Source organism: Populus nigra, chromosome 8, assembly GCF_951802175.1.
Source record: "Populus nigra chromosome 8, ddPopNigr1.1, whole genome shotgun sequence".
Taxonomy (NCBI): Eukaryota; Viridiplantae; Streptophyta; class Magnoliopsida; order Malpighiales; family Salicaceae; genus Populus; species Populus nigra.
In genome coordinates, this window is record NC_084859.1 from 1,801,943 (window position 1) to 1,814,518 (window position 12,576).

Consider the following 12,576-nt stretch of genomic DNA (forward strand, 5'->3'; position numbering starts at 1 on the left):
GACAATCAAGTGTTGAATTTCAGGTTCAAATACCCTTCTAAAAAAAACTTTTAACAAATAACTTGGGTCTGTGTGAAAGCAAAGGCTAGTTGAAGTGTGCATGGCTTAATTATTCACATGAATAAATTTTAATTTAAAAGAGAAAATCAACATAAAAGAGCCACAACATCCTATCCTAATATAAAAAAAGAAATTTACAAAATTTAATTTTAAAAAATAAATTAACATAATTTTAATTTTAATTTAATCGAGTGTGCGCAAGTTGGTTCGAACACTCACTTTAAAATAAAACATAAAAAGAGAAACATTTAGTTTAGTTGTAACTTGTAAGAAAAATAATAAATTACATATATAACAAGGCGAATGCCTCATTTGATGCCGCAATGGTGATCAACACTGGCGTTATATTACTTTTTAATCCATGGAAATCACAGGAAGATTTTGAGACTGAAATATATATTAAATCCTATAAACAACACATTATAACCCATATCAGTCATTCAACGCCAATTTCTTTGCTTGCGAAGGAATTTAAATACAAAGAATTTGCATGTTTTACGTTGAACTTGAACCGAAGCTATAAACTCTAGATGAACCTTGGAACAATAGCCCTTGAGTCTTGTGTAATTCATGGTGATAAGTCTTGCTGTCTAGTATATATGTTCAACAATGCGTATGCTGATTGACTATATAGTAGTAACAGTAGAGGAGCAAGTTGGAGTTGTTTGTGGTCTGACAGCTTTGGCACGGGCGTATCTCCATAACCTGCAAACACAAGAAATTCAAACTTTGTCCACGTATAAGATCAGACGCTTTTCAATTTCCATTAACAAATCTGGTGGAAGATTATTCTCTCATTGCTCCATCACACTAAAAGCACGTCAAATCATTATGCTAAGACACCGAAACAAGGTAATTAAAGACAATCCTTATTCGTTCCAGTATTTCCAACCCTTTTCAAATGTTTAGTGGAGGTCTCTGGGTTGTCTGTGATGACTGGCGGCTGAGTTTAGTGGAGAAGGAAGGTTGCGTGGTGATGTTTTGGTGGCTGAGGCTGCTGGTATGTTTTAGCGGTAATGTTGGTGATGGTGGAGTTGCTATTTATGAGGAGCTGCTGGTCGGAAAGAAAGGAGGGGCAGTGGCTTGGCTGGTGTGTTGGTTAGGTCATAGGTGAGAGACATGGACGCTGCAATTGTGGTTGCTGCTGCGTGAATTCCAAACAGATCTAATTGGTTTAAAAGGGCTAAGTCTTAGAAAATTCATCCAAGAATCCAGTCTATTTTAGGTTTCTAAGCCACTGCATGAGATTTAATAATACTATAGGTTTCTTTATCGTGTTTTTAAGATAAAATTATTTTTATATATAATATATGAGAAGAGAAAAAGCACACCCACACTCTTATTTGTTTTTTTTTTCAAAATTCACTATCTCTCCCCGCAACCTTACCTGTTTGGGAGTGTGGTTATGTTTGTTTTTCAAAGTGTTTTTCGTGCTGAAATGCATCAAAATGATGTTTTTTTATTTTTTTAAAATTATTTTTGAGATCAGTGCATTAAAATGATCTAAAATATACAAAAAATAAATTATTTTTTAACAAAACAAAAAAGTTGAATTTTTAAGGAATGCGGCTTATATAAACCATAAACTTAATTGAATCTCATATAAATCTTTCAAAGTTCTCGCCATGAATATAAGAACCCTCAAGTTCTTACCCCTCAAGCCTTCAACAAAAAGGTATTACAGTGGAAGAACTACTAGATTCACATGATAATGTTAAGAGAAGCGTGAAAATTATTGAAGAACAACAATTTTAACAACTAAACCAAATATAAAGGTGGATTTCGATGGTAGAAGTTATTATAACTAAAATTAACAAACTGCAATGAGATGATTCTTAAGAAATTAAAAAAATTGTCTTGAAAGTTATTGTTCCATGAATTACAAGTCAAGCAAGCTCGTTACCATTGCTAAAAATCAATATCTATTATTGTGCATACTGGACAGAAAGCAAATACAAAAAAATACAAACAAGCAGATTCACGTGGTTCTCTAAATCGAGTACGTCCACGAAGACATCATACTGTATATTATTGAAAAAAATGATACAAACACTTAACTTAACCCTAATACAATCCCAAAAACCTAGTGTTTCACTCTTACACTTAGTGTTTTTCTCAAATATCCTTTTTCTCTCACTCTCGACTCACTCACACTCGATGCACATTTTTTTTTTTGCACTCTATACACTCTCTTCCTCTTTCTTATCAACACACTTCCATAGCATTCCCTTTAGTGTCTTTTTATAGTTGAATAATAGAGGGGGGGGGGTTAAACTTCCCCATTTTTAGCCTTGAATCAAGGGAGAAAATTAAGCCACAAATTAAGGAGTAAAAGTTATCATGATTTGAGGAGGGTGGTTGGATCTGCTACAAATATCCATCTTGGCGAGATTTTTTCATCAATCTTAGTAATCAATCAATGCTTCCTCTGATGTGCCATATGGCATTGCCCCTCAAAGGTACTTAACATCACGCAGTGCCAATCTTCTATAGAAGTGTTAAGTTAGTTTGATAACTTTTATCAAATAGTACATTAACCACTTTGCTGCATGACATTAAAGCACACCTAAAATAAGAAAAAAAAAGATGGAAACTCTAAATAAGAAACAGATATTCTTTAAATACTCAACCAAGACAATGTTCAACTAATTTAAACATGAAAAATCTGATCTTTAGAATGTGAGAATTTTTTAACCAGTTAAAATTACAGAAGGAAGTCATTATGTTCCAATTCTGCCAAGCCAAGTAGGACACTGGGAAGGATTGAGGGACAATGTTCCATGTTCTCAGTTCTACTTAGAAAAGGAAGGGAGGTGGTGTATGATTATGCTTTTTTAGGTCAAATTTTGCATACCAAAAAGTTGGGGAAAGAAGCAATCCACCATTAAAACTTTATTACTGATCTTACTACTCTTAGGTCCTCGTGATTCTTAGTAGATAGCTCGGTCAAAAAAAGAACTAAACTCAATAATTTGATACCTAAAGAAGCACCTGAGATATCTGTAATCATGACATGTGAAATGGAGAATGGAAGTAACATTAGCTTGTAGTTTGAGCCCCAAAAATCCTCAATTAAAATGGGGTTCAAGTATAAAAGAAACTCGTTAAAATATCAATTAGCAAAAGCAATTAAACAACAAGATTTTGCTTTCATTTCTTTCCTGTAACATATAGACAAGCAGACTAATGCAATTAAAGATGTAAAATTTCATGTTTCATGCAAAAAAGGTGTGCTTACGGGATCAATCTTGCCATATACCTCAAATCTCTATAGAATTTTCTTCAAGTATTCGGTTTGTGTCAAATAGATTGTGCCTTTCCTTCTGTCTCTTTGAATCTTCATCCATTGCCTTATTCTATTTTTCACTATATGTACCTTGAACTGCTTCTTTATAGGTGTATGAGATTCCATCATCAATCACATGAAGTGCATAAGCCACCATGTTACAATACTGAATAGGTTTCTTGATAACTCTTTTTGGTTTACTTGTTGCAATGAATTCTTGTTATTGTGTGGTTGCTAGAGTTAAACATCCTTTTCATTTGAACTTTCATATGAATTTCCTTCAGCAGGGATTGTCTGAACAGTCTTTACAGGAATGACTGAAGTCTCAGACTCTACCTGTTATGCATCACTCGACTCTTTCTCCTATGATTTTTCTTGTTGTAACATGTAAGACTTGTTAAAAGTGACATTTCTTCTTAAAATCATTTTCTTTGATTCGGAACACTAAAGTTTGTAGCTCTTTACTCCTTCACTAAAGCCCAAATAAATAGTTGTATTGGTTCTAGGATCTAGCTTGGACTCAGTAATATGATAATAAGTTGAGTATCTAAATACACACATAGAGTCATAATTATTTGTAGGAGAGTTTAACCATACCTCTAAGAAGGTTCTTCCATTTAATGATGTTGAAGGCAACCAATTAAAAATATGATAAGCATAACTTAACACCTCACCCATAATGTTTTGCTTAGTCTCGAATGTGATAATATACATTGGACTTTCTCCACCAATATACAGTTCATACATTCTGCCACTCCATTTTGCTGTGGTGTTTTTTGAATAGTAAAATGTCATTTGATCATTTTGTTATGGTGTAGCTAGAAAATATGATGATTTCCCCCCTGCACTTATTACTATCAGTAAAATATGGTTAATTTAGATTATGCAAATGAAGTGTTTGATAAAAGCCTAAAAAGGATTAAATACTAATTACTATTTTTTTAATATGAAGTTATATTACTTATTTAACAACAAAGTTGGAATATTAGTATTTTAAGGCTCTTTAGTCAATAAATGAAAAATTAACTAATCAGATATTTTTTTGTTATTTTTTGTTTACTCTTTTTTTAGAATGTTAAGTGTTATCTCATGTATAAAGTTCAAGAAGTAAATGTAATTTCTCAATGTACAACAAGAAAGTGAAAAAACTATCAAACTTTATGAGTTTTTTTTTGTGTAATTATCCCAATTTTTTTTATTGAATATTCATGAGAAATTTCTTATTTCTAATTTTTGCATATAAGGTGGATAATAATTGAAAAAGAAGTTCTTAAATTTTTTTATAACAACTTATAATATTATTTAAGAACCAAGAAAAATTGAATAATAATTAAAATATCATATCCAACATTTTTTTTATATTGCATTCCAATAAATGAAAACTTAAAATAATAGAAAAGGTCCAAAGAGATAAGGCTTAAGTGTCTGGCCCAACAAAAAAAAGACAGACGCAATTGGCTTTCTATTTCTTACACGTTTTTTATTTTTTATTTTTTTTTAAAAAAGTAGATGATGTATAGTTTGCTTATCCATATTCTTACTATCACAAAGGTAGTCGACAAATTGAGTAATGATTTTTTTATACAAAAATCTATTTTTCAACCTATTTATTAGCTTAAAACACTCCTAAATCGGTTAAAAGGTTAAATTAAAAAAAAAACTTTCTCTACCCTAATCTATTTTTTCAACAACATAAAAGTTCAAAAATACCTCAACATCACTCTTCTTGTCCAGTGAAACACATTGACACAAAATTTGGTTCTTTTTGTTAATGAAAACTTGACAATTGACCACTTTCTCCCATTGTTTTTCATCAACTCTCATCTCTTAAACTCAAAGATTGGAATGTGAAAACAATGAAGTTTGGATCAAAATATATAATTATCAAACTAAATGGACCAAAAATTATATTTCAAAAAATTTGAAGGCATATATTTCTAAAAAGGAGTTGAATGAATAGTATAACAAAAAAAACTTGAATTTTTGCCTCAATATCACTTTTGGTGCTCTCATTTTAATTTTTTCACAAACAATAAAATGAATTTATTTGTTTTTTTTTAAATTGAGCATCAACCCAATGTCAAAAAATTTTTTGACACCATAATAACCCTTAGAAATCAATTTGAAGCAAATTATTAAGCTTAATCTCCAACTATTTGAAAAAATAAAATTGAAACAAAAAAGTTCAATGAGATGAGATGAGCGAAAAAATAAAAGGAAATAAAGAAAAAATAATATTAAATTCACATTGCTTGTGAGATAATACATAGTAAAATCACCATCTATTTCATGTTTTTTTTTAATTAAAGATTAAGATTATTTATATCTTATGTAAAATATAACTCATTTTATTTGAACATTAACCTTCCATAACAAATATTAAGCTTGGTTCTTTCTTTATTTTACCAAAAATTTCAACTAATATCATCATTTTCTTCACTATTATCTTACCACCATCATTATATTATTCTTATTATATCTACCATGCTATCACTTCACTATTATTGTTGTCGTCATCTCACCACCACCTTTGTTTTTATCATTAATGACAACCTGTATCATTAGAATTATCATCATCATCATCATAAAGGAAACACCAAATTTACTATCTTATTAATATAATATTTTATCATCATTTCACTGTTACTGTGTTTTTCTTATTATCACTTATCAAATATTATAAAAAAATTATATGAAAAAAAATTTCATATGATATTTTTCATTCATAAAATTTTATGTAAAGTGTAGATACTTTTATCTTAGGATTGAAAAAATGTTAACAAACATAGTTGTAATTTAAAATCAAAATAATATCAACCATAAATATTAAATCTAACTTAGTGGTCAATTTAGTGACCGATCCTAATCGAGTCTGCTTTTAAAACGTCTAAAAAGTTCACTCGGTTAATCTATAATAACTCATATGGATTAACCTGCAACTTGAGTAATCGATTAAAACCCAGATGAGACTTGATCAACAAATATTTTGAAAAAATTAATCCAAAAATAATGTAATTTTAATTTTTTTTAAATCATAAATTTTTTATATATAAAATGACAAACCTGGATGAATCTAAACTTTAAACCAGGTGATGGACCGGGCCATTGATACCGACACGGGCACAAAATGACTAGTCATTTTCCACTTTCTAGAAAGAGATAGATAACAAGAACGTGGCTCAATAAGTTCTCGAAGCCCAAAATGCTCTCCTTTAAATGAACCGAAATGTCAATATAGTCCAACTGAGAATTAATCAATTTATTTATAAATTCAATATATATATATATATATATATATATATATATAAAAATGCAAAATCAAAGAGAACCGAAACTGGGCGTCGTTTACCGTACCGGAGAAAAAGAGAGAGATCCCCTCCTCTTCCTTGGACATACTGTAACGTAAAATCTGAGAGAGGCAGAGAGACAGAGATGGCGGCCCGTGGGAAGATGGTGCTGGGTTGCATTTTAGGAGTATTGATTTGTGGCAGCAATCTTTTCACGGTTAGCCAAGGGGTGTGGTTGAATCTGCCTCCTACCGGTACCAAGTGCGTGTCCGAGGAAATCCACAATAACGTCGTCGTTTTGTCTGATTACGTTGTCGTTTCCGATGACCATTCCCATATCCCCACCATCTCTGTTAAGGTAACCCAATTTTTCTTTTTTCTTTTTAATTGATACACTTTGATATGAATCTCTTACGATGAGTCTTAAATTAAATATTTTACTAGAATCAATTTTTCCCCTTGTTTTGGTTCCCTATGTGCAAGATTTGTTATTCTTAGAAATTCGTAGGTATTACTGGAGTAGAACCTCGTATAAAAGTGGTGCCCATCACAATGGCAAACTCCTTCGCTCGCCCATTGTAATAAACATGCATTAGTCTCGATGAGGTTGATAATAATCATACAGCATATCCTCGATAAGCTAATAACTTTGATTAAATAATATTTTTGTTCGTCCCCACTTAAATTTAAATTTTAAATAATATATTGATCAACTAATGTCTCTATTAATTAATAAATTTTCATGACCCCAATGGTATTAATTTATAGAGGTTTAACTGTATATGGATCGTGCTTTCTCTACGTGAGGGAGAGAGTGATGTTAGATATTAAGAAAGTATGATAAAAAAATTTAAGAATACACTTGAGTTGTTGGATTATGATTTTAAAGTAGGATTCACTTGTAGGGCTGTTGTGTTAGTGGGACTATGTGTGTTTTTGAAGTATTTTCTTGTTTTTTTTCTTAACATTTAGCATTACTTGGGAGTTAGTATTTAATAATTCTTGTTTTATAACTTAAACTTGCACTTGTGCTTACATTTTTTTTTAAAAAAAAAAAATTAGGTCCATGAATAATTTTACAGTAGGTGCTGCATTTATGTGACGTATGAGAGTATTAATTAACTCTTGGTATATCTAATAATTTCTCTTTCATGGAGGTCTTAATTGTTCGAACTTGTATGGCTAAATATCCATTATTCCCTTGTTAAGTTTGCTTAAGCATTGCTCTCAATTGTTTGTTTCTTCTTTAGGTGACATCACCATATGGGAACACCCTTCACCAAACAGAGAATGTGACTCATGGTCAGTTTGCATTCACGACTCATGAGGCTGGCAATTACCTGGCATGTTTTTGGGTGGATGGTCATGTTCAAGGAGATGTGAGTGTGAACATTGATTGGAAAACTGGAATTGCTGCTAAGGATTGGGATTCAGTTGCTAGAAAAGAGAAGATAGAGGTAAGAGCATGTTAAAGATAATACCGTTGGTTGTCTAGTGATGAGTTTCTCTGTGAGTCAAAAGCTTCCACAGCTTTATTCGCCTGTGAATTGGATCGCACTTCTTTATCTTGTTTCGATACCATATATCCAAAGTTTTGCAGTGTTGACAAAGTGGAGATTGGGTGCTGGGTTTGATTTGTGCTAGAGTTCTTCTAACTTAGATCATCGTGCACATGGTATTAATAAGAGAGAACAGAAAGGTGTTTTTATGATTCTCTACCTTTCCTTGAACTAGCCGGAAAACATAAGACATTGGTGAAGTGCATAGTTGCAGGCCCTAGGATGAGAACTTATCTTATATATAATCTTGGAAGTGCTTCTGATGTTAGATTGTAGTTTCATGAACATTGATTATTGATTATGGAATAAGCTTATAGTGCTTTCACCTAGGCAATTAAAAAGTCCCCCACGAAGATACACGCGTAATTCATCCGTGTCTGTGTAGTTTTGTTTCTCATTTTCTTAATATTCATATGCATGAATATGTTTTAATTTGTCCACCTATAGGGTGTTGAACTTGAGCTGAGGAAACTTGAAGGAGCGGTGGAGGCCATCCATGAGAATCTACTCTATCTCAAAACAAGGTATATTCTTCTCTACTTTGCAATCTATTCTTTTCTTTCTATCTAGCAATTTCTCTTTTATTCAACTAAACAGTTTTTTTTTATTGGATAATACTGACAGGGAAGCAGAGATGAGGTCCGTGAGCGAAACAACAAATACCAGAATAGCATTATTTAGTGTCATGTCATTGGGTGTCTGCATTGCTGTTTCAGCACTGCAAGTGTGGCACTTGAAACACTACTTCCAAAAGAAGAAGCTCATTTAGTATTGGTAATCAAGTTTATGTGTCTTTGTGAAAGAAAGTTTGCTACTCTTTCTTTTCCTTGCATGTTGTAGAGGAAAATTTTAATATATGAATATAGCAATGTTTACTGTCTCACAGCTGAAATTTTTTTTATGTTTTTTGAACATTTAAGTTGAATGTTTGTTTTAATTTTAGTTTCAAGTGATATAGACTAACACCTCGTGGTTCCTTTCTTGACATTTGCCTTTTACATCTGACTGAGGTTGGTTTTTTATGGTCGGTCCTGTGATTAGGAAGAGGAGACTCGCATTTTACTTGATTGGCTGGACAACTAGTTTTTTATGGTTCAAAGCTAAAAGCAACAGTGAGTGGCAAGCTAGAGGTCAAGAAGGCTTTGAGGTTTGTTACTATTCAATGTCTCAAACGACTGAGAAATTGTGGCATCGTTAAAACTAGCTGTTCTTCTTGATTAGTGGTGTCAGAGCCTGTTTATCTGTGTTTTAAAAGTAAATTTTTTTTCTTTAATTTTTTGTTTTTTGTATTTGTAAATTGTTTTGATGTGATAATGTTAAATATAAATTTTTTAAAAAATATTATTTTGATGTATTTCCAAACAAAAAACACTTTAAAAAACAACTGGATGATAATATTAAACATGCTATTAAAGCCTTTAAATTTGTATCATATCTTGAGTAGCTCCCAACAACTCAGCTGTTCAATGCGAGCATGCCTAATGCCTAGTTTTCTAGTTGGGAGACATTCAACAGAGCTCTAATTTAACCATGAAATGCAAAATCTACGTGATTAATTCAAAAAGATTATGAAATACAACAATTTGTCAACATTCAAGTAAAAAATTGCAGAATGTGTGAAACTAACGGTTGAAGAATGATTAAAGTTTCAAGCATGTCCGCAGTTAAAACTGTTGACTAGTGAACCGAAGGATCAATGTGAACCTAATCAGTGTAAATAAGGGAGTGACTCGCCGAGGGGTGTTTATTCTATTCTAACAGTTTTGTGATTCATGCGTTGAAACCTGCAAATCTCATCAAAGAAATCATCTGCACTGCTATGGCTGCTCCTCATCTGAAGAATCCTTATTGCCATTGACTTTATAACCTTCCCGTACTTCAAGAGCGACTCAAGGGTGCTTATCTTCTGCTCGGCATTCAACGGTGATCTGACCGTTATCACCACCTCCTCCAGACAAGGAATCACAAACCCAGACTGCACCTGCAAAGCCAAAAAACGCAGCTCCATTAACATGTGCAGTCTTAAAGCTCCATTACAGCAGTACTGAAACAAAAGCATAGACTTGTTCATTCATTGTGGATTTTCTAACTCACATTTTTCAAGCTGTTCTTTTGACAGAGAGCAGCGAACATTGCTCCATGGATATCGAATTTTTGAAGCTTGGGATGGCTATTAAAAAAATCAACGAAGTCAATCTCTGGAAAGGGTTGGAGGTTGTCAAAGTCCCCGGTAAATTCAACCTTCATGTACAGATGCTTCACCTCACTTGCCAACTGAAGCATTTTACTTATTGCATTCCAACACCATTGGACTCCCCTAATAGACAGGAACTCCAGGGCCGCGAGTTTTCCAAAATCTACCATATAAACTCTCCCTGAAACAAATTACAAGAAGGAGGTTTTGAAGGTGCAAAATAAGAGCAACAGCATTTCCAAACTTCTTAGATAAGTAGCTGAACTGAAAAATCAAAATATTACCAGCATTATTTGAAATTGAAAGACTCCTCAGGCAAGCAGTTTCACGAACACTGATCCAACTACAGCCTTGAACCTCGAGGAATTCAATTTTAGGTGAAGTCAAGGTTAGTGAATAATTACCCACGCCATAAAAGTCCAGCTTGCATTGCTCCAAGCTAGGCAACTCGATCAAAACTGACCTAACCCCTTCACACCCGAGTAGCAACAAGTTTTTCAAATTCGGGCATGCCTGAAGGGCGGCAGTTAATGCGGGATCTTCCAATTTAGCGCCGACAATCTCAAGGCTTTGAAGTTTTGGAAAGGCATCCCACTTGGGAGAGTTCATCATTAGGACACCCCAAAGCTTTAAAGACTCCAAATTCTTTGCAGTGCTAATGCATTCTAGTTTCGACGGGCTCTCAGTACAGTTCTGGTATTCAGCAAGATTGTCCATTCTAAGCTCAAGATGTTTGAGCGATGACCCCACAAGCAGCATCCATGAGGCAAGACCTATGCTCGAGAAGGGGCTGTATACAACAAGCTCTTCTAATTTAACAACTGATGATATCATCTTCCACACAGTGGTATCAGGATGGTCGATGCCAGAGTGGTTGTCAAAAGAGTTCCTGGGGAAGTAGAGGCTTTTGATGTAAGGCAAAGAGTCCTTCCATCGCTTCGATACGCAATTACAGACGGCAACATCCCTTGCATTGTTCATGAATGAGAAGATGTATTGAACAACAGCATCCGGGAGGGATTCCATTCTGTGAGGACTTCAATCAAACATGTGTTAGGCAACCGATGATATTACTCAAAATTAATACAGAGCCATTGAGATTTCAAAAAGAAACAGTATTCATTGATGCGTGCACCCACTTCGCATTCGCTATTAAATTTAATAATTAAAGTATTATTATTTACTGATTCCAATATTCTAAAATTTAGAGCGGACAAAGACATCGTTTGATATTAAATAAATAAAGAACATCTCCGTTTCATTTCACTTGAATTCTTGGCTAATCCATTCAAAGCCGCCTGTTTCAGAAAAGAAAAACACTAGAATTCAACACAGATTAAACATAAACATTTCTCATTTAGCCATATTTGCATATGCTCAAATGAAATGAATTTAATTAAAAAAAATAAAAAGAAAATGAAAATACACAAAAGGGAGCTCAAGAATTTCAAAACCCAGATAGGAATTAACATTTCAAGATGAATCCAGGTGAAACTTTGAACATTGATTAAAGATTTCAAATAATTATTATAAAAAGAAAAGGAGAAGATTTAGGAGCTTGCTTACTTTGAGTGAGGGAATTTGAAAGAGAGGAAGTTACAGAGAGAGATCTGTGTGAGCAGGGAGAGCCTGACTGAGAGAGAGGGGGGGAGAGAGAAGAGGGCGCTTGTACATGAAAACTTTTTGGCATTTGAGGGTTTTTCAAATTTTGAAAACCTGTAGATGGTGGGGTCCTGCTCCCTCCTTCCCTTTTTTTTTTGTCCTTTTCTTTTCTTCACTATTATTTAGTGGTTCTATTAGTTATAATGCTTTAATTATTGAATTAATCTATGAATCATCAGATTATTTGTTACTATTAAATTAATATTTTGATTTTTTTCCTTACTTGGTGCTCAGCTATCGAGTTTATTAAGGTTAATTGAGTAATTAAAAATATAATTAAAAAATTAAATTTTATTGAATCAATATATTTTCTGGTTCTACTAAAATTTTATCCGATTTAAAATTTATATTCTAAATTTCTTGGATCTTGACAAGTTGGGATTGATTTAATAACTATGCTACTAATATTTGATATTATTTTGAAAGTAACTAGGAAGGTTAATGGGATTTTTATTTTTAGAAGGTGTTTGAGAGTGTGGTAGTGGTAATTTTTTAAAGTATTTTTTACTCGAAAATGTATCAAAATAA

At 32.8% G+C, this 12,576-nt stretch overlaps 2 protein-coding genes across 3 annotated transcripts; one reads left to right on the forward strand and one right to left on the reverse strand.

Moving 5' to 3' along the window:
* Positions 1 to 6,653: 6,653 nt before the first annotated feature.
* On the forward strand, positions 6,654 to 9,546 carry LOC133702396 (transmembrane emp24 domain-containing protein p24delta3-like). The gene is made up of 5 exons (XM_062126733.1): positions 6,654 to 6,991; positions 7,884 to 8,090; positions 8,640 to 8,716; positions 8,817 to 8,966; positions 9,234 to 9,546. The coding sequence occupies exons 1-4, from the start codon at positions 6,779 to 6,781 to the stop codon at positions 8,959 to 8,961; spliced, it is 642 nt and encodes a 213-aa protein (XP_061982717.1). The 5' UTR covers positions 6,654 to 6,778; the 3' UTR covers positions 8,962 to 8,966; positions 9,234 to 9,546.
* Positions 9,547 to 9,728: 182 nt separating this feature from the next.
* On the reverse strand, positions 9,729 to 12,088 carry LOC133702395 (F-box protein At1g10780-like). 2 transcript variants are annotated; one of them, XM_062126731.1, is made up of 4 exons: positions 11,953 to 12,088; positions 10,671 to 11,684; positions 10,287 to 10,567; positions 9,729 to 10,173 (listed from the first exon to the last, which is right to left on the reverse strand). In XM_062126731.1, exons 2-4 carry the CDS (start codon positions 11,410 to 11,412, stop codon positions 9,937 to 9,939), a joined length of 1,260 nt encoding a protein of 419 aa, XP_061982715.1. In that variant the 5' UTR covers positions 11,413 to 11,684; positions 11,953 to 12,088; the 3' UTR covers positions 9,729 to 9,936. The 2 variants fall into 2 exon arrangements, with proteins under 2 accessions (XP_061982715.1, XP_061982716.1); XM_062126732.1 differs by having other exon boundaries at positions 10,671 to 11,422; positions 11,953 to 12,077.
* Between the last annotated feature and the right edge of the window lie 488 nt (positions 12,089 to 12,576).